Below are 22500 nucleotides of genomic sequence, written 5' to 3'. Positions count from 1 at the left end.
TTGAAGAGTAGTAGAAAGGATAGGCCTACGAATGATAGGAGGATGGAGCTTTGAGGGATGTACCAAGTGTTTGAAGGTTGTAAGTAAGGACGGAAAGTTGTAAAGGTTGGAATGAAGGATTTTGAAGGGTGTAAGGACTAAGGAGAGTTTGAAGGAGGGAAGGATAGTTTGAAGGATATAAAGAAGGATAGAAGATTTTAAAGGGTGGAATGAAAATGAAGGATTTTGAAGGGTGGAAGGAGAGTTTAAAGGATGGCAGGAAGGGGAAGGATGCAGTTTTGAAGGATATAAGGAAAGATAGGAAGTTTTGAAGGATTTAGAAGAATGGGAGGAGAGTCTGAAGGATGGAAGAAAGGACGAAAGGATAGAGCTTTGAAGGATGGAAGAAAGGATAGAGTATTTTGAAGGAAGTAATGAAGGATTGTGAAGGATGAAAGGAGAATTTGAAGGATGGAAGGAAGGAGAGAAGGATGCAGTTTTGAAGGATGTAAGGAAGGATCTAGAAGGATGAAAAGAAAGTTTGAAGGAAGAAAGGAGGGAAGGACGCAGTTTTGAAGGATATAAAGAAAGTTACAGTGTTTTGAAAGATGGAATGAAGGATTCTGAAGGATGAAAGGAGAGTTAGAAGGATGGAAGGAAGGAGAGAAGAAGGATGTAGTTTTGAAGGATGTAAGAAAGGATTGAGTATTTTGAAGGATGGAAAAAGAGTTTGAAGGATGACAGGATGAAGAAGGATGTAGTTTTGAAGGATATAAGGAAGAGTAGAAGATTTTAAAGGATGGATTAAAGGATTTTGAAGGATGGAAGGAAAGAGAGAAGGATGCAGTTTTGAAGTATAGAAGAAGGATAGAGAATTTTGAAGGATGTGAGGAGCGTTTAAAGGATGGAAGGAAGGAGAGAAGGTTTGGAAGGATATAAGGAGTGTGTGAAGGATGGAAGGATCTGAAGGAGTCGGGTTTGTTTCAGGGAGTCCTTTGTGGGCGGCGGGGCGTTGAGGGTCGGTGGGCGGCAGAGGAGCTCCACCTAACGCGGCTCCTCCACTTTATGCTGCGTAAGGGAGGACTCAAGGGCCCCTCTCCTCCTCCTCCTCCTCCTCTCATGGGCACGTTCACGACTTTCCTCACTCGATCTTGAAACTTCACTGAGCAGACACTCCTCCTCCTCCTCCTCCTCCTCCTCCTCCTCCTCCTTATCCTCTTCTTCTTCTTCTTCTTCTTCTTCTTCTTCTTCTTCTTCTTCTTCTTCTTCTTCTTCTTCTTCTTCTTCTTCTTCTTCTTCTTCTTCTTCTTCTTCTTCTTCTTCTTCTTCTTCTTCTTCTTCTTCTTCTTCTTCTTCTTCTTCTTCTTCTTCTTCTTCTTCTTCTTCTTCTTCTTCTTCTTCTTCTTCTTCTTCTTCTTCTTCTTCTTCTTCTTCTTCTTCTTCTTCTTCTTCTTCTTCTTCTTCTTCTTCTTCTTCTTCTTCTTCTTCTTCTTCTTCTTCTTCTTCTTCTTCTTCTTCTTCTTCTTCTTCTTCTTCTTCTTCTTCTTCTTCTTCTCTTCTTCTCCTTCTTCTCCTCCTCCTCCTCCTTTTGTTTATCCACGTCATTAATTCTTTTCCTCCACTCTCAATTCACTCTTTTCCTTCTCTTACTTCCTTCTTTCCTTCTTTTCCTCTTTCATTTCCTACTTCATTTTCTTTCAATCCTCCTTTTTTCCTCTTTTCCTCTTGCTTTTATCCCTCTTTTTTTTTCTTTTCTTTCCCTCTCACTTCTCTCTATACCTCTGATGAACCACGCCCTTTAAACTCTCTCTCCTCTCTTTCTCTCTCTCTCCACCCCTCTCTCCCGTTCCCCCCCCTTCTCATCCCCTTCCCCCTCCCCCTCCCTCCCTCGAAGCCTCACGCCCCTACCTCTCTTCGTGCCGACAAAGACTTTTAGTGTTTATTTAACCCGAGTGTTTTTTTTTCCTTTTCTTTTCTTTTTTTTCCTTCTTGTTGTTCTTGTTCCTGTTCTCATTTTCTTCTTTTTGTTCTTGGTCTTCTTCGTGTTGTTCGTTTTGTTCTTTTTCTTTGTGTTATTATTTTTATTGTTTTTCGTATATTGAGGATGTTTGTATTGTGTGTGTGTGTGTGTGTGTGTGTGTGTGTGTGTGTGTGTGTGTGTGTGTGTGTGTGTGTGTGTGTGTGTGTGTGTGTGTGTGTTTGTGTGTGTGTGTGGTTGGTGGTCTTTATCTCTCTCTCTCTCTCTCTCTCTCTCTCTCTCTCTCTCTCTCTCTCTCTCTCTCTCTCTCTCTCTCTCTCTCTCTCTCTCTCTCTCTCTCTCTCTCTCTCTCTCTCTCTCTCTCTCTCTCTCTCTTGCGTCACTTACCTGTCAAGCCTTCATCATATCTGTCATTACTCCTTCACAGCTTAAATACCTCAATCTTTCACTCTTTCACTCCTTCATCCTTTACAGTCCTCCTATTTGTGTGGTTCTCTGTCTCTTTCTTCGTCGCCTTCGTCATCTGTATCATCGTTATCATTGCTGTGTTTAAATGTCCTATCTCCTCCATCTACCGTCATCCTTTTCATTCCCTTACTTCACTCCTTTATCCTTTACTTTCCTCCTATTAGTTTGGTTTTCTGTCTCTCTTTTCGTCTTCTTCGTCATCTGTATCATCTTTATCATTGTTTTGTTTAAATGTCCTATCTTCTCCATCAGCCTTTCTCATCTACCGTTATCCTTTTTCTTCCCTTCACTCCTTCAGCCCTTCGTCTCCTTTCCGTCATCCCTTCGCCACCATTCTTCTCTTCTTCCTCCTTCATTATCTATCCTTCTTCCTTCACTCCTTCATCCCTTTCTCATCCCCTCGTCATCATGCTCCTCTTCTCTCTCCGTTATCTATTCTTCCTTCACTCCGTTACTCCTTCCTCACCCTCCCTCACCTTTTCATCACTTTGCTCCTCTCTTCCTCCACCACCCTTCCTCACGTCCACCCTCGTTCATCACCCATCCTCCTCCCTCACTCCTTCGTCACCCCTTTCTCACCCCTTCATCATTTTCCCTCCTCTCCTGCACCTCCTCCTCACCACTCTCCACCCTAACTCGTCCCTCACTCTTCCGTCAGCATGTTCCTCTTCTCTGTCCATCACTTATCCTCCTCCCTCACCTCTTCGCTACCTCTCTCTCACCCCTCCATCACCTGTCCCTCTCCTCCACCAGCCTCCTTCATCACCCTAACTCCTTCGTCAGCCCTTCGTCACCGTGTAATTGATTAGCAACTCCTCGTGCAGTAATAAGTCTCCTCTGCGGTGACTTGTGCCCCCGCCGCGCTGACACGTCCCGCCTCTACCTCATCAGCGCGTCATTATGCGTTTTTACCCTGAGATGAAGAGGCTGTCAGTGTTGCCTTTACCTTTCCTCCTGTGGCTTGTACCTTCCCACACCTTCCCCTTGGCTACCTCAATATTTGCACGTTTGATTGTAATGTTAGGTGTGTGTGCGTGTGTCCATGTGTGTGTGTGTGTGTGTGTGTGTGTGTGTGTGTGTGTGTATGTGTGTGTGTGTGTGTGAGGAGGGAGAGTAGCGGACACTATACACACTGGTCAGGGAATTGCTACCCACGCCGCGCACTCCGGGAATGTTAATTGCTACATTATGACTACGAGAGGTGACGACGGCTTGCTTATTGCTAACGCGTGACCGTCGTGTCTGTGTGGGGAGATCCGGGGTGGTGGTGGTGGTGGTGGTGGTGGTGGTGGTGGTGGTAGTAGTAGTAAAGATGAATGACATTGCTGTAGTGATAAAGATGTAGAAGGAGGAGAAGGAGGAGGAGGAGGAAGAGGGATAGTATTAGTAGTAATGGTGGTGGTGGTGGTGGTGGTAACAGTAGTAAAGAGGAATGACAATGTAATAAAGATAGAAAAAAAAGGTGAGGAATAAAAAAGAAGACATAAGAGAAGGAGGAGGTGGATGTGGAGGAGGAGGAGCAGGAGGAGCAGGAGGAGGAGGCACTAAACACGTACTCAGTAACCCTCCTCATCCTTCACAATTCATTAACATTAAAATTACACACGTTGTTTCTTTCTTTGTACACGAGAGAGGCGAGGTCGAGAATGACGAACTGGACACACTAGAGAGGGAAAAAGGGAACACTTATGAACGCAAGGTAAAAGCAACACGGCACACCTAGAATACAAACAACAACAACAACAGCAACAACAACAACAACAATGGGAATAAGAACAAAAATAAGACAAGAAGATGAATAAGAATACGAATAATAAGAAGAGAAAATAACGAGAATTAGAAGAAAAAGAAATGAAGAAGAGGAGGAGGAGGAGGAGGAGGAGGAGGAGGAAAGAACGAGAAGAAAAAAAGAAGATAGGAAGGAGAAAAGAAGAAAAAATGACAATAACGATAATGGAGATGCTGGTGCTGGTGCTGGTGTTGGTGGTGGTGGTGCTGGTGGTGGTGGTGCTGGTGCTAGTGCTGGTGCTGCTTAAGAACAAGAAATAAATAAAAAAGCAAGACCAAAAGCAAGAAAAGCAAAGAAAAAAAGAAATAGTGGCAATTCTAACAACAATAATAGCAATAATAGATAAATGAATAATAAATAATAAGAATAATGGCAATAATAAATAGATGATAGATAATAACAATAACAATAACAGGTGAGTGGGTGTGTCGGAATGGTGGCGGCGGTGGGTGGGTGGCGGGTGAGGGGTGAACACCTGGGCGGGGCGTGGGTGAGGGTGGCGGTAGGGGCAGGCAAGGTAATTACGGCATAATTAGAGAGCTGCCCGGGGCACTAAGAGGCCTCTGGGGGTCATTGCACTCACGGCCATCATCTCATCTCCGCCACTCCTTTCTTGCCTTCATTTTGTCTTATTCTTCTGTGTCTTTTTTCTCTATTTATTCTAGTTTTTTTTCTCATATTTTGTCTTATTTTTCATTTTTTCATTACCTTTGTCCTTTGTTTTCTTTTATTTTCTTATTTTTATCTCCTGCCATTCCACGTCTTGGCTTCATTTTGTCTTATTCTTCTGTGTCTTTTTATTTACTCTAGTTTTTGTCGTATTTTTCATTGTCTTTTTATTAATTTTTCACTATGTCCTTTGTTTTCTTTCATTTTTCATCTTTTTCACTTCTGCCATTCCTCTCTTGGCTTCATTTTGTCTTATTCTTCTGTGTCTTTTTTTTTTTTATATATATATATTCTAGTATTCTTCTGTTATTATGTCTTATTCTTCATTGTCTTTTTATTCATTTTTCACTATGTCCTTTGTTTTCTTTCATTTTTTATCTTTTCACCTCCGCCATTCCTTTCCTTGGCTTCATTTTGTCTTATTCTTCTTTCTTTTTATATATATATTCTAGTTTTTTTCCTGTTATTATGTCTTATTCTTCATTGTCTTTTTATTCATTTTTCACTATGTCCTTTGTTTTCTTTCATTTTTCATCTTTTTCACCTCCGCCATTCCTCTCCTTGGCTTCACTTTGTCTTATTCTTCTGTCTTTATTTTTATTCTAGATTTTTTCTGTTATTTTGTCTTATTTTTTATTGTCTTTATTTATCTTTCACTGTGTCCTTTGTTTTTCTTTCATTTTTCTCCTTTTCACCTCCGCCATTCCTCTCTTTGGCTTCACTTTGTTTTATTCTTCAGTGTTTTTATTTTACTTTTCAATATATCCTTTGTTTTCTTCCATGTGTCTTCTTTTCATCTTCTGCCATTCCACTTCTTGTCTTTATTATTTCTTTTCATAATTTCTTTTTTTTGTCTAATTTTTCATAGTTTTCTTTCATTTTTCAGATTTTTATTTATTTTTCATCATATTTTTGTTTTCTTGTATTTTCTTTTCATCTCCCGTTACTTGTCTTCCTTTGTTTCATTTTGTCTTATTCTTCATTGTCTTTCGTATTTTATTTTATTCTTCAGTTTTTCTATTATTTTTTTTATTATTTTTCATAGATTCTTTTCGTTGTCGTTTGTTTGATTTACTTTTCACGCTGTCCTTTGTTTCTTTGGATTTTTCTTCTTTTTTCATCTCCCGTTACTTTTCTGCCTTTGCTTCATTTTCGTATTTTCATTTTTGGTTTTTTTTACTTTTCAATAAATCCTTTGTTTTTTTTCCATTTTTCTTTTTTTCATGTCTCGCCATTCCATTTTTTTTTTTTTATTTATACCATGTGGGCTTTTCACGGGAATTTCTGGGCTAAAGGGGAAACTTTTTGGGTACCTCCTATCTCAAAGCCCACCCACTAGGGAACCGTTGCCCCGAGTGAGGAAGCCCAACCTACACTCGGACCGTGGACAGGATTCGAACCCGTGCGCTTGGAGACCCCTCGGACCCTTTATTCTGTCTTATTTTTCCATCTTTTTATTTTATTTTGTCTTTCGTTTCATATTTTTATTTCGTTTTTTCTTATTCTTCATTGCCTTTTTTTATTTATCTTTCAATATATATTTTTAAATTTTTATTTTCATCTCCCGCCATTCCACTCCTCTTTATTTTGTCTTGTTCTCGTCGTCTTTCTTTTAGTTTGTCTTATTTCTTATAGTTTTCTTTTCTTTTGTTTTGTTCACTTTCATTTTGTCGTATTTTTCATATTTTTTCCCTTTTATTATTGTCTTGTTTTCATAGTTTTTATTTACTTTTCAATATTTCTTTGTTTTCTTTCAGTTTTCTTCTATTCACGTCTCGCCACTCCACTCCTTGTCTTTATTTTGTCTTTTATTTACTTTTCAATATATTCAGTTTTCTAATATTTTTCTTCTTTTCACACCTCGTTACTCCTCTCCCTTCCTTGATTGTGTCTTGTTTTCATAGTCTTTTTATTTACTTTTCAATATATTCTGTTTTTTTTTCATTTTTCTTCTTTTCATCCCCGCCATTCCTTTCCTTTCCTTTTTTATTTTATTCTTCATAGTTTTCTTTTATTTGCTTCATAATTTTTCTTTTGGTTACTATTCAATGTATCTTTTCTTTATTTCCTTTCATTTCTTATTTTCTGTCTCCCTCCATTATCGTTAGGTTTATTTCCTTATTTTCTTAGCCTTCCATTTATCTACGTTTCAATATAATCTCTTGTTCTCATCTCTTATTCTCTCTTTCTCTTCAGCGTTATCTTATCTTGTTATTTGTAATTTTCCAGTTTTCATTGTATTTTTCTTATTCTCTTTTCTTATATATTTTTTTTCTATCCTTAATTATTTTCTTATTTTTCCTAGTTTTTCTTTCTTTTCTTTAATTTCTCCTCATCTCCTGCCATTACTCTTTCTTTTTTTCTCTCTCATTTTTCTCTTCTCTTCCCATTTATCACTCCTCTCTTGGCTTTTATTATGTTTTCTTCTTCAGACTTCTTCATTTATTCATTATTTGATATGTTCTCTTTTCTTTCTTTTCTCATTTCTTCTCTTCTCTCCATTTATCAGTTTTCTCTTGGCTTCATTTTTTTCTACGCTTCATACTCTCTCATTTATCTTTTTTCTTTTTTTATCTTCTAATTGTCTTCTCCATTCTTCTTTAATTATCTGTTTATCAAATCTTTCTTCTACTCTTCTTATTTGCCTCCTCTTCTCTTCTTTATTCTTCCTATTTATCATCTCTGTTTAATTATGTGTGTGTGTTTATTTCATGTTTGTTTTGATGATACTTAAGGATCTCTCTCTCTCTCTCTCTCTCTCTCTCTCTCTCTCTCTCTCTCTCTCTCTCTCTCTCTCTCTCTCTCTCTCTCTCTCTCTCTCTCTCTCTCTCTCTCTCTCTCATCATTCCCCCCTCGCTCACCCTTCCCACATCCGTCCCTCATTCTCCTCTCACTCATTACCTCTCACTCTCCCATCACACTCTCACCTATACACTTTTTTCTCTCACTTCCAACCTCTCTCTAATTTATCTTTATTTCTTATTTTTTCTTGTCTTTATTAATATTCCGTGCATTCCTCTTCATTATCACTTCATTAATCACCTCTCTCTCTCTCTCTCTCTCTCTCTCTCTCTCTCTCTCTCTCTCTCTCTCTCTCTCTCTCTCTCTCTTGAATCGTAAACATCTTATCTGTCTATCTGACGCTCCCGCCCCGCCCCGTCCCGCCCCGTCCCGTCCCGTCCCGTCCCGTCCCGTCCCACCCAACACCACCCGATTCCACCCCACATTCCATCTCCCCTCCCTCCCTCTTTATGATTCGTCATTATACCACGTGTTCACTCTTCAAGCTTCGCAGAGGAGGAGGAGGAGGAGGAGAAGGAGGAGAAGGGGTAGGAAAAGGAGAAGGAGAGTAGAAGGAGGAGCAGGTGGAGGAGGAGGAAGAGGAAAAGGAGAAGAAGAAGAAGAAGTAGAAAAAAGAAGAAAGGAATGAGTAGGAAGAAGAGGAATAGGACAACGACAATAACAACTATAACAACAACAACAACAACAGCAATAGGAGGAGAAGGAGAAGAAAAATGAATAAGAGAAAGAGGAAATGGCATACTTTAAGTTGTTTTGCTCTGATAAGACGAGGAGGTGGAGGAGGACGAAGAGGAGGAGCAGGAGGAGGAGGAGGAGGAGGAGGAGGAGAGACATAAAGACGCCGAAGGAAATTCTTATGACGAAAGTTGTTTATTTGCTTATTTTTTTTCTTTCGTTTGTTTTTATATTCACAAGCAAGTAGTATGTCATTTTTTGTTAGTATCTTTTATTTGCTTCTTTCGCTTGACACATCTTATTTATTGCTATTTTCCTCCCATTATCTCCCTGTACTGTTTTTTCTCTTCCGTCTTATTTTCATCTACATATTGCTTCCTTTTTTTTTTATCCTTATCTTCCTCTACCTTATATTCCTTTTTTTCCTTCCTCTTTTCTCCACATTTCTTTTCTTATCTTCCTCCTCATCTTCTTTATATTCCTTCTTTTTTCCTTTTTATCTCCACTTTCTTTTCCTTCACTTTTCCTTTTCCTCCTCTTCTACATATTGCTTCTTTTTCTGCCTCTTTATCTTCATCTTCTTCATTTTCCTTTCTCTTCCTCCTCCTCTTCTAATACTCATTCACCATACAATTCGAATCTTCCTCTCCCCTTCATCTTAAGCCACAGAGGGCGTGAGTGTCAGGCCGCCAGGTGCCCTACACTCACCTGCGCCCCCCAGTATTCTACCTGGAGCTCACCTGTATAGATCGTCCAGCTTTTCCAGTCTTTCCAGCCACTCGAAGCTTATCTCAGGCATTACAGGTGCTCTCTCTCTCTCTCTCTCTCTCTCTCTCTCTCTCTCTCTCTCTCTCTCTCTCTCTCTCGTGTTGTGCTTGTGCGTAGAGAGAGAGAGAGAGAGAGAGAGAGAGAGAGAGAGAGAGAGAGAGAGAGATTCACTGTAGAAAAATAAGGAAGGATAGAAGAGAAAAAAGGAGAATTTGGAAGAGAGAATATAAGTAACTTGCATAGATAGAGGAGGAGGAGGAGGAGGAGGAGGAGGAGGAGGAGGAGGAGGAGGAGGAGGAGGAGGAGGAGGAGGAGGAGGAGGAGGAGGAGGAAGGAAGGAATAGGAGAAGGAGGGAATAAAGGAGGAGGAGGAGGAGGAGGAGGAGGAGGAGGAGGAGGAGGAGGAGGAGGTGAAGGCTAGGATGGGGAGGAACAATAGGGAAGGTCTAGGAATAAAGGGGAAATGGGAAAAGGGAGGGGGAGGGATGGAAAGGAGATAAATGAGAGAGGGGTAATTGAGGGGTGGCGGCAGTGTTACCAGACCTGCAGGAGTGTTGCGGGTTCCTGCCAGTCACTCCGCGCCCTGGCCTTGGGAGGAAGCGAGGGCGTGGTGGCGGCGGTGACGGTGGTGGTGATGGTGGTGGTAGAGGTGGTGGTGGTAGTGGAGGCAGTAATTGTCCATTAGGAAGTCACGAAGTCACCAGAAGAAAAACCCGTCGCTTAAGAGTCGAGTATCGTGTTACATCAGTGGCACAGCTCACCCTGACGCGGCGCCGGCAGCACGTGAGGTGGCAGTGAGGGGAGGGGAGGGGGAGGAGATGTTGCTGCCTGGGTGGGAAGATAAGAGGGTGTGATTGAATGCAGAATAAAGGAGTGTACGTAACTGAATATTTAGTATGGGAAGATTGAAAACGTGAGGTGGAATATTTGATAACTAAAGGAACATTTAACTTAAAATTGAATAAGAGAGGGAACACTGAATTGAAAACTTGTTCAGGAAGGCGCCTTTAATTAAGCATTGAATATGAAATAACTGTTAGTGCACGCAACGGAATATTTGGTATGGAGAGATTGAAAACATGAGATAGAAATAAATAAACTGAGTATTTGATAACCAAACGAGCATTGAACTTAAAACTGAATATGAAAAGGAATATTTATAAGGAAGCACATTTAATTGAACTTTAAATAAGAAATAACAGTTAACTTTATAATGAGTTAGATAGAGAGCTGGAATACTGAACAAGAAGAGAACACTTAACTCACCACTGACTAGATAACACTTCATTAACAACCAGGAAAAAGGGAAAATTCTTACTTTACACTGAATAAGAAAAACTTGATATTTAGGCTTTAGAATATCTTTCAATTCCAAACAAAAGATTTAAGCACTGGACCATCTACACACACACACACACACACACGCACACGCACACGCACACACACACACACACACACACACACACACACACACACACACACACACACACTTCTCTGGGAATTGCTACGTAAGTTTTTGTTCTCGTCATTAACTGGAAACGTGAATAGAAAGAAACCAAGTGAGTTTTTGTTTTCCTTTTTTACTTTCATCCCGAATTAACACGAATAGACAAACTTATTAAACTTATCTCTCTCATTTCCTAGTCTTCTTGAATCGTCAGTCACAAAAACAAACCCTGGAAAGTTTGTGTGTACTTTTCTCTTTTCCTTTCGAAACAACGCAAAAAAATAACAGAGGAAGAAAGAAAAACTAGCTGACAGAAAAGTTACAAGATTTCAGGAAAAACGAAAAAATAGTGACTGATTAGGAGAGTTTTGTGAATTTTCTTTTCGTTTTCTCTTAAATCAAGGCAAAAAAATAAAAAAAAAGGAAGAAAGGAAATTTAGCTGACAGAAATTACAAGATCTCAGGAAAAAGGAAAAAATTAGTTGTGACAGATTAGGAAAGTTTTTGAGTATTTTTTCGTTTTCCTCTTGAATCAAGGCAGGAAAACAGAAGGGAAGAAAGGAAAATTATCTGACAGAGAAGTTACAAGATCTCAGGAGAAAGGAAAAAAATAGTTGTGACAGATCAGAAAAGTATTTGGCCATTTTCTTTTCGTTTTTCTCGTGAATCAACGCAGGAAAACAAAAAAAAAGAAGGAAGAAGAGAAGTTTAGCTGATAGAGAAGTTACAAGATCTCAGGAAAAAAAGGCAAAAATAGTTGTGACAGAAATTAGGGAAGTTTCTGTGTATATTTTCATTTTCCTCTTGATTTAACTCAAAAAAAGAAAAGCAAGGAAGAAAGGAAGTTTAGCTGATAGAAAAGTTACAAGATCTCAGGAAATAAGGAAAAAAATAGTTGTGACAGAGACTAGGAAAGTTTTTGTGTATATTTTCATTATCCTCTTGAATTAATGCAAAAAAACAAAAGAAAAAGAAAAACGAAAATTTACTGACAGAAAAGAGATAGTTACAAGGTTATTGGAAAAAAGATAAACTAGTAGCGGCAGAGATTAGAGTTACCCAGAATAGAATTAAACTGACACCTTGGCACCGGATTGTTTCAAAAGATCGTGTCGCCTTCTTGTGTGTGTGTGTGTGTGTGTGTGTGTGTGTGTGGCTGTCTTGATTACGCCTGGTAACAATAGCGCTTTAAAACAATAGTGTGTGTGTGTGTGTGTGTGTGTGTGTGTGTGTGTGTGTGTGTGTGTGTGTGTGTGTGTGTGTGCAGCTCGTGACAGCCTCGCCCCATCCTGCCACACTCACGTCACACTCACGCCTCACGCTATGTTACTTTCATTCACACCCTTATCCACTCCTTACCTAATCTCTCTCTCTCTCTCTCTCTCTCTCTCTCTCTCTCTCTCTCTCTCTCTCTCTCTCTCTCTCTCTCTCTCTCTCTCTCTCTCTCTCTCTCTCTCTCTCTCTCTCTCTCTCTCTCTCTCTCTCTCTCTCTCTCTCTCTCTCTCTCTCTCTCTCTCTCTCTCTCTCTCTCTCTCTCTCTCTCTCTCTCTCTCTCTCTCTCTCTCTCTCTCTCTCTCTCTCTCTCTCTCTCTCTCTCTCTCTCTCTCTCTCTCTCTCTCTCTCTCTCTCTCTCTCTCTCTCTCTCTCTCTCTCTCTCTCTCTCTCTCTCTCTCTCTCTCTCTCTCTCTCTCTCTCTCTCTCAAATCCGTTCCACCTCACCCAACATCATCTTACGTCGCTCCCCATCTTACCTCACTTCCTCTCCATCACATCTCCCCCTACCCACCCTCCTCCACCTCCTCACTCCCCTCTCTCTCTCCCTTCTTCACCTTCCTCCCCTTCCCCTCCTCAAACACTCACAACGCGGAGGAGCTCAAGTGTTCTATGCACCCAGAGAGCAAGAGAGTGAACCCTGATCAGCGCTGGGAGGGAAACCTAATCTGTGGAAGTCCTTGACGAGTACTCAGCTTAAAGGTTGGAGTTTGATCTCAGATTCGCAGTTAAAGTAAGGGTAATAGAGAAGGAGGTTGGAGAGATTCAGGTATAAAGGGAAGGGAAACTAGGAGGTATTCAGCTGAGGTAGAATTTTCTTGTTTTAGATTGCCAGTAAAAGTAATTATAAAAAGAGAAAGAGATGGGAGATGAGCAGAAATAAAGGGAAGGGAAAGTAAGAGATATTCAGCTGAGAGGTTGGATTCCCGGTAAATGTAAGGATTAAAAGAAAAAGAAATGAAAAAGAAAGGGAAGGAAAGCTAAGAGGTATTCAGCCCAGAGGTTGATTTTTTTTTTTTTTTTGGTTTGTACCAGTCAAAATAAAAGTTAAAGAGAAAGGGATAGGAAAGAAGTTGAAAAAAAGGGAAGGGAGACAAAGGTATTCAGCTCAGAGGTTGATTTTTTTATTTTATATTGCTAGTAAAAGTAAAGGATAAAAAGGGAAAGAGATGGGAGAGGAGCAGAAATAAAGGGAAGGAAAACTAAGAGGCATTCAGCTCAGAGGTAGATATTTTTTCTTTGCTAGTAAAAGTAATGATAAAAGATAAGGAGATTGGAGAGGAGCAGAAGTAAAGGAAGGAAACTAAAGTGTATTCACCTCAGAGATTGATTTCTTATTTGGGATTGGCAGTAAATATAAGAGTAAAAGAAAAAGAGAAAGGAGAGAAATGAAAAAAAAGGAAACACTGATCTAAGGGAATCTAAAGTCAAAGTAAGAGGAGAGAGAAAGAACTGAACTTTTCTCATCAAGGCAAGTCTCTTAAAAGAAAAGAAGAGGAAGCTATTTCACTGCAAGGCAAACTTCAAAAGAAAGAAAATATAAAAGTAAGAAAAAAAAAAACTTTCACTCTAACGCAAACTTGAAGAAAAGAAAAGAAAAGGAAAACTGTCTCATTGGAAGGCACGTGAAATTAAATAAATCGCTTCAACGAAAACTAAAGAGAAAACAAAACTCACCGGTGGGTCAAACTTTCATTGATAAGGATGTGATCTTTGTTCCATTAGTACAGCCACTTCAGCCATTGTGGAGTCTTCATTGTGTGGTAGTTTAGGCTAGTACGTGTTAATGTTTCGGTTAGGGTGGTTAAGTTGATGCGTCTCTTAGGTTTGGTTAAGTTGATGCTTCTCTCAACTTAGGTTAGGTAAAATTAATGCTTCTCTTAAGTTAGGTTAGGTTATGTTAAGTTGATGGTTCTCTTAAGTTAGGTTAGGTTAGGTTGATGGTTCTCTTAAGTTAGGTTAGGTTAAGTTAATGCTACTCTTAGGTTAGGTTAGGTTAATGCGTCTCTTAAGTTAGGTTAGGTTAAGTTAATGTTTCTCTTAAGTTAGGTTAGGTTAAGTTAATGCTTCTTTTAAGTTAGGTTAGGTTAGGTTGATGCTTCTCTCAAGTTAGGTTAAGTTAGTTTGATTTGATGTTTCTCCTAAGTTAGGTTAGGTTAAGTTGATGCATCTCTTCAGTTAGGTTAGGTTAAGTTAATGCTACTCTTAGGTTAGGTTAGGTTAATGCTTCTCTTAAGTTAGGTTAGGTTAAGTTAATGCTTCTCTTAAGTTAGGTTAGGTTAGGTTAAGTTGAGTTGAGGTTCTCTTAAGTTAGGTTAGGTTAGTTTAATGATTTGATGTTTCTCTTAAGTTAGGTTAGGTTAGGTTAAGTTGATGCTTCTCTTAAGTTAGGGTAAGTTAGTTTGATTTGATGTTTCTCTTAAGTTAGGTTAGGTTGAGTTGAGGCGTCTCTTAAGTTAGGTTAGGTTATGCTTCTCTTCAGATAGGTTAGGTTAGGTTAGTGCTTATCTTAAATTAGGTTAGGTTAGGTTAGGTTAGGTTGATGCTTCCCTTAGGTTAGGTTAGTTCCAGTTAATGTTTCAGGTGAGTTAAGTTAGACTAGGTTAGGTCTAGTCTTTGATTTACTTGTTTAGGTTAGGTTAATTCTAGTCGGTGCTATAGTTAGGTTAGCTCGACGCAGTGTTTCGGTTAGGCTAAATGAGATCGAGTTGCCTCTTTAGTTAGGTTAGGTTAGGTTAAGTTAGGTCAAGGTCATGCTTCGAATATGTTGCGTTTGATTGTACTGGATCGATTCAGTTACGTTATTATGTTATGTGGACGTAATGCTTCTAAAATGTTACCTACGTTTCATTATTTTGGATCGATTCAATTTTTCTGTTGTGTTAGGATGGGTTAGGTTCGGTCAGGTCAGGTCAGGTCAGGTCAGGTCAGTTTGAGACAATACTTCAGTTCCTGGCATGAGTGTCGAGATAACGATTCACGAGACCCCGAGACGCGCTTTGTTGACTTCACCTTTACTTCGCTGAGTTACGCGAGGACGGAGGGATTTCAACTGTCGCTGCTGAAGTGATCTGAGCGTCGACAAAAAAAAAAAAAAAAAAAGATATATAGTTTGTAAATGGCGGATAATTACTCGTCTATCTTTAACTTCCTTGTATCTTTCTCTTTCTTTTTCTCTACGTTGAAGAGGAGAGAATTATAAAGACTCACTTCATCCATCATACTTGTCACACGCTTGTCATTTCCCTCTTTAGAATGTGAGTGAAATGCGTAATATTAATTTCTCGAGAGTTTTACTACACGTGCATATATTAAGAGAGAGAGAGAGAGAGAGAGAGAGAGAGAGAGAGAGAGAGAGAGAGAATAACATTTACCTATTAGCATAAGAAAGAGAGACGATTGAAAAAGGCAGTGAAAGAGCTGAAAGATAATATTAGAGATAAAGAGAGAGAAAAAAAGAGAGAATACTTACGCAAACAATAAAGAGAGAGAGAGAGAGAGAGAGAGAGAGAGAGAGAGAGAGAGAGAGAGAGAGAGAGAGAGAGAGCGTCGTGTCTGCCGTGTTAGCGAGTTGCGTGAAGACAAACGATAAAGCAAAGGATACCCACTTTCCCGCCATCTTCCCGCTCGTTCATCCCTCCAGCAGAATACAAAAAAGAACATTATTATTCACCAGCAACATTGATTTTTTTCCACCCAGTGCTGTGAATGTTCTTTGTTCATTTTTGCTTCTCGCTTCAATTTTTTTTTAATCTTTTTTCATCATTATTGTTATCATTTATTTATTCATTTATTTGTTTATTTATGTATTTTTTAAGTGTGTTGTGGATATTGATTGTTCCTCTGCTGGTCGTTTTATTTTTTTCATTTATTTATTTATTCATCATTATTGTTATCATTTATTTATTTACTTATTTATTTTTGTTTATTTTTATAAGTGTGTGTTTGTTTTCTTTCTTTGTATCAAATATTTGTTTTATTTTTCTTTCTTCTCCTCTTCTGATTTCTTTATCTATCTTTATTTAGTGTGTCTCTTCGTTCTTCTTTCTGTTATTGTTTTTTTTTTCTTTATGTCTTTATTTAGTGTATGTTTTTGTTTTCATATATCAATTTCTTTTCTCTTTATCTCTATGCTTAATTTATCTCCCTCATTTACTATATCATCATTCCTTCTCTATATTCTCTAATTATTTTCTAATGTTTTTATTGTCTGTTTTCATTCATCCTCTTTACCTCTTGTTCTTCGCTTCTCATTATTCTTTTTTTTTTTCCGTTTTATCTTTGTATCGTATCTTCATCACGTATCTCTTATTACATTGTTTACTTGTTGTACCCTTTCATTATCTCTTCCATTCGTTTTATATCTTCCTGCAACCTCTTTCCCTCATTCTGTTCTATCTTCCTTTCCCTTTTTCTTTTTTTTTCATTTTTATTCAGCACTTCTTTTTTTTCCTTTCTTTATTTCCTAATTGTTTGTTTATTCGTTCGTTTGTTCGTGTGGTTTTCATGTCTTCCCACAGTTTCATTAATTCATCATTTTTCCTTACGTTCTTTTATTATCTCGTCTTTTTCCAGTGTTTCTCTCCTCTTTATTTTTTCTCTTCCTCCTCCTTTCGTTACTCCTTAATCGTTTGTTTATTTGTTTATTTTGGCTGTCTTCTCACAATATTTACTTCATTTTGTTCTTCTTATATTCTTTTATTATTCTCTTTCTTATCTTTATCTTTCCACATTATTTCCTCCTACAGTCTCCTTAGTATTTCATTCATCCTTCTAACATGTTCTAACTGTCTCTTTACTTTATCACATCATTCACCAATTCTTCACTTCTTCCTTCCTTTATAATTTTCATCTCCAGTCTTCATCTAACAGCCCTATTATATATCCTCTTCTCATCATACACCTCCCATTATCCTTGTCTTTCTTTTTCTTTTTAGTTTTAGAATCTTTTTACTTCATTTTATTCTTGCTATGCTCCTTTTGAGTTTTCCTTGAAGTTCCTTTGGTGTGGATTGTATACTGAACTGTCTCTATTTCATTCTCCTCCTCCTATGTTCTCTCATTGTTCCTTTCATTCTTACTTTATTCTATTTGTATATTCCACTTCAGCTTTTTTCTTTCAATATTTTCGTGTTTGCATACTTTAATCATCTCGATCATATTAATTTCCTCCTATATCCTTTCATTATACCTTTCATTTTTACTGTTATATCTTTCTACAGCGTCTTTATGTCTCATTATACTCTTTCTACATTCCTTTCCGTATTTATTTAAGTGATTCCGTGTCTTCAATCACATTCCTTTCCTTCCACATCATTTTACTATACTTTTCATTCGTAACCTTGGGTCTTTCATCGTCTTCACTTCCTTTTTTCATCCTACATCCTTTTATATCTCGATTATCTCCTTCTGCATTCCTTTCCTCTTATTTCTTTCAATGATTCCATGTCTTCTATCGCATACCTTTCCTTCTATATCATTTCATTATCCTTTCCATTCTTATCCTTACGTCTTTCGATTTTACCATCCACTTTTCATCCTACATCCTTTTAAACATCATTCAGTTCCTCGTATGTTCTTTCTTTCAATGATTCCGTGTCTTTCATCACATGCCTTTCCTTCTACATCATTTCAATATCCTTTTCATTATTTTGCTTACGTCTTTAACCGTCTTTACCTTCCACTTTTCATCTTACATCCTTTTACGTTTTCTTTTTTAACATTCCTCTTAACAGTCCTCACCACAACCACATTCCTGCCTTTCCTTCGTTCTCGTGTCCTTAAAACAACACAATATCCGTGTGGGGAGCCGCCTTTTGCTGCATGAATTATGGCAGGAGCGTCGAGTTTTGCCTGAATTAATGTCTTGATTATGGAGATGCTGCAGGTCCCTTGATGCCCCGAAGTGTAGGAACCTTACTTCTGCCTTGAGTCTTTGTCTGAGTGTATAGAAAACATCATCGTGTCTTGGGTGTGAGAGAGGGGGAATTTTATGTTGTGGGACCTGGTGATTGTGGGAGAGCTAGCCTTGGTTATGTGTTAGAGAGTATAGGCGCCTTAACTTGTCTTCGTTGTGTGAGAGTGTATAGTAATCTTGTTTTGGGTGTGAGATAGTAAGAATCTTGTGTTATCCTGGGTGTTTGTGGGAGAGCTAGCCTTGGTTCCTATGTGTTAGAGAATATAGGCACCTTAATTTGTCTTCGTTGTGTGAGAGTGTATAGTAATCTTGTTTTAGGTGTGAGAGAGTAGGAATCTTGTGTCATCTTGAGTATTTGCCTTGGTTCTTCGTATATTAGAGTATAGGCACCTTAATTTGTCTTGGTTCTTTGTGTGTGAATATGTAGCAATCTTGCCTTGGGTGTGAGAGAGTTGGAATCTTGTGTTACCTTGGATGTTTGTGTGGAGCTTACGGGATCTGATCTTGTCTTGTTTCTACGTGTGTTAGAGAGTGTAGGCACCTTAATTTGTCTTGGTTCTTTGTATGAATGTGTATAGTAAGATTGTTTTGGGTGTGAGAGGGTAGGAATCTTCTATTACTCTTGGTGTTTGTGGGAGAGCTTACCTTGTTTCTTGTGTGTTATAGAGTATAGGCACATTAGTCTTCGTTGAGTGAGTGTATAGTAATCTTGTCTTGGGATGTGAGAGAGTTGGAATCTTGTGTTACCTTGAGTGCTTGTGTTGGAGCTTACGGGACCTTTGTTAATCTTTGTGAGGAAATATACTAACCTTATTTTACCTTCATTGTTTATGAGAGAGTGTACCGTGGGTCTTTGCGAGAATATTAGCTGTGTAGTGGAGTGATGCATGTGTGACGTGAGGTGAGGAGCTGTCAGGTGTGGTGTGTGGTGTTGGGTGATGCTTGGGTAATGTGAGGTGAGGAGCTGTCAGAAGGTGTGGTGTGGAATGTTAGGTGATGCATGGTGATGAGCTGTCAGGAGGTGTGGTGTGTAGTGTGGAGTGTTGGGTGATGCTTGGGTGACGTGATGTGAGGAGCTGTCAGAAGGTGTGGTATGTGGTGTTGGGTGATGTGATGTGAGGAGCTGTCAGAAGGTGTGGTGTGGTGTGTGGTGTTGGGTGATGCTTGGGTGACGTGATGTGAGGAGCTGTCAGAAGGTGTGGTGTGTGGTGTTGGGTGATGCAGGGTTGGTGTTGGATTAAAGCAACAATTGCATGAAGTATTACGAGAATTTCTTTTAAGATTCGCTTACAAAAAGTCGAAAAAATGATGTTATGAAGGAAAATGAAAACCAGTGCTAGCAACAATAACAAGAATTATAGTTATGACATTTTTAAGAAACATTTACAGAAAAGTTAAAGAAAATGTTTATGAAGGAAAAAAATGAATTAGTGAAAATTAACCATAACTATGCCTCCTTAACTGAGAGAGAGAGAGAGAGAGAGAGAGAGAGAGAGAGAGAGAGAGAGAGAGAAACGAAATCCTGAAAAGCCATAAAAAAAAAAGATGAACAAGAAAGGACACCACCATCACCACCACCACCACCACCACCACCACCACCACCACCACCAGAATCCTTTCACTTGCTTCTTTTCCTACAGTTTTAAGACCACGGTTGCCAGCTTCCCCGCGCGGCCTCCCTGTGTGGGGCGCGGGATCCTGGGGCTGTGCGGGGCTGTAATGGGGCTTATCTCGGGGCATCAGTACTCCTGCAGGGGCGGCGTGGAGAGCGAGGCGTTTTATGAGTGTTGATCTATTTTATTGGTGGTGGTGGTGGTGGTGGTGGTGGTGGTGGTTACTAAAGTGTTGGTAATGGTTTGAGTAGCAGTGGTGGTGGTGGTGGTGTGAGTAGCAGTATGGGTTATGGTGATGGTGGTGATGATAATGGTTTAATGGTGAGGGAAGTGATGGTGATGAGTGGCAACAGAATTTTGAGAAGTTGTGGTGGTGGTGGTGGTGGTAGTCATGGTGTAAGTAATGATGTAGGGTTGTGGTGATGGTGGTGAAGATAATGGTTTAATGGTGAGGGAAGTAATGGTGATAAATGGTGATTACAAATGTGCGTTAAAATTCACTGTTACTTCATTAAATTTCACCATTTCTGTATTTTCTTTTACCTTCACCATTAAAAGTCACCACTGTGCCATCATTCTTCCATTAAAAGTTATTATTCCCACACCACCATTAAAATCACTATTATGTCACCATTCTACCATTTCTTCATTATTTTGCCATCCCGTCACATTCTATCACCATTATTTCACCGTTACTCCATTAAAAACCACCATTCCTACACTTCAAAGATCACCATTCTTTCACCATTCCATTATTCTTTTACTAGTCTACCATTCTGTCACCATTCATGCACCATGCCTCCATTAAAGGCCACCATTCCCACACCACCATTAAAATCACCACTTTGTCATCCCATTACCATTAAAAATCACCATTGTCACCACTCCAATCCTTCACCATTCTACACTATTTCGTCACCAATCTATCACCATTCCTCCATTAAAAGCCACCATTCGCACACTACCATAAAAAATCACCATCCTATTATCCCATCACCATTAAAAATCACCAATCTGCCACCACTCCATTCCTTCACTCCACCCGACCCTCCTTCAGGATACCCTCTCCTTCTGCAGGATGGTGTTGATAGTGGGCGAGCACCTGGTGAAGGAAGTGCCGTCCTCCACCTCAGGCATCTACACCTCATGGCCGCGGCTGAAGGAGACCGCCCACGCCCTTACCTCCATGCTGACGGAGGAAGTGGGGCCTCATGGGCTGCTGTATCTTCGCCAGCGGGAGTATGCGGTCACTGTGCCAAGGGATGAAAACCTGGCTATCCTTGGCACCGACGACGCCACCACCTCCGTCATGGCGGTCCTCAGACACACGGGTGAGTACCTGAAGGGGAGTGGGTGATGTGTACCTTACCTTAAGAGTCTTTGCCAGAGAATTTAAGCCCTTCAGTACCATGACGCGTTTCCATATTCATTCTGCTTACTATTTGGTCGTTTTATACAGCTTCAGAAACTATGTGGGGGATTAGAATAGTGAAGACTGTGGCCATTAATCTTCTGACCTCCATAGACTCTTTCTAATGTCAATAAAATGGTCTAATCGTACACAAATCTCAGGGTAAGAATGTGTCCCATTTTGAAGGGGTTAAGGACATTATTTTGCCTGTAATCTCCTTTAACCCGTTCAACACTGGGGCGCATTTTTACCATGAGATTTGTATACGATTAGACTTATTTTATTGACATAAGGAAGAGTCTATATGGGTCAACCGATTAATGGCTAGTCTTCACTATTTTAATACCCCACATGAGTTTCTGAAGCTGTATAGTCACCAAGTAGTAAGCAGAATGAATATGAAAACTCGTCATGGTACTGAAGGGGTCAAAGATATTATTTTGTCTGGAGTCTCCTTTAAATCCTTGTGAGAGAGTAGAGGTCTTTTATTTTTTTTTATCTTATTTTGGTTTGCGTCGTCTTATTCTTCATACGACCTTATTCCCACTGTGTAGTAGGGTCAGCTGCTCAAGTTATCTTTTTTCATCTGTTTCTGTTCATTGCGTCCTCTTTTCTGTAGTCAAGTTTATTCATGTCACGTTTTAGCACATCTCTCCGTCTTATGCTCTGTCTACGCACACTCCTTTTCCGTAACTGGTATCAGCATTGCCTTCTTCACTGGATCCTCCTCATCTCACCTTTTCACATATCCAAAAATATCTCAGCCTTGCCTCTGTTGCCTTCTCTTTCACGTTACACCCCCCACACATGCTTCTTCATCTTCACTTTCTCTCTTTTCCAACAGTGAGACACCAGCTATCCTTACCTATACTCGAGTCTTTGCCAGAGATTTTAGGAACATTATTTTGCCTCGTCTTCTTTAGGTTTTCGTGAGAGAGCATAGGGGTCTTATTTTTAGCTTATATTGGCATTGGTCTTTGTTAGAAAGTGTGGGAACCATTTTTTTGTCTTATTTTGGCTGGGGACAGCTTTTGTATGACCTTTTTATTCAGCCTTTTTTTAATTTCCCTAGACATGAATCTCCTTTAAAATAATCATCTCTATAAACTCTCAAAGAAATATTCCTCACCTATATTTAATTTACATTGATCTTAATCTCACTCCAAGAAAAACAATACCAAAAGATTCATAAGAAATAAACCCTCTTTCAATATACAGTCTTCATGTTGCTGTATTCCTGAATGTGTGAGTTTTATCTTGTTTTCTCTTCATTTTTACGCTAATTAGAAGGCGTTTAGCGAAATTTGATAATGAAGTGAATTAATGAGTGATTTTTTTGCGAGCCAGGAGGAGAAAGGAGGAGGAGGAGGAGGAGGAGGAGGAGGAGGAGGAGGAGGAATAATGAAAGATGTGAAAAATGAGCTAAGATTAGTAAACATTCAAGAGAGAGAGAGAGAGAGAGAGAGAGTGTGTGTGTGTGTGTGTGTGTGTGTGTGTGTGTGTGTGTGTGTGTGTGTGTGTGTGTGTGTGTGTTGGTTCCCCTTTCCCCTGTGTTGTAAATTATCTTTAGTGTTGGTTTTTATTGCGTTTGTCTATTTTTTCTCTCCATCTTCGTTACTCGTTTCTTCACAGCATCACTTTCTTGTTTGTTTTGCCTCTCCCTCCATTCGTTTGACTCCGGATCACTTTCTCTTCTTTATTTCGTCTTTTCT

The 22500-nt window shown here is 39.4% G+C and overlaps 1 protein-coding gene across 2 annotated transcripts in view; it reads left to right on the top strand.

The window, feature by feature from the left end:
* The window catches only part of LOC123512186 (protein N-terminal asparagine amidohydrolase-like), a 226492-nt gene that overhangs the window by 96126 nt on the left and 107866 nt on the right, over positions 1–22500 (top strand). For both annotated transcript variants that reach the window (XM_045268428.1, XM_045268427.1), the window contains one exon: positions 20455–20708. In XM_045268428.1, the coding sequence (XP_045124363.1) occupies positions 20456–20708 (253 nt within the window). In that variant the 5' untranslated portion in view covers position 20455. The remainder of the gene's footprint in view (positions 1–20454; positions 20709–22500) is intronic.

This window comes from Portunus trituberculatus, chromosome 33 (genome assembly GCF_017591435.1).
Source record: "Portunus trituberculatus isolate SZX2019 chromosome 33, ASM1759143v1, whole genome shotgun sequence".
Classification (NCBI taxonomy): domain Eukaryota; kingdom Metazoa; phylum Arthropoda; class Malacostraca; order Decapoda; family Portunidae; genus Portunus; species Portunus trituberculatus.
The sequence above is the reverse complement of the archived record's forward strand: the minus strand, read 5'-3'. Positions and strand labels throughout refer to the sequence as shown.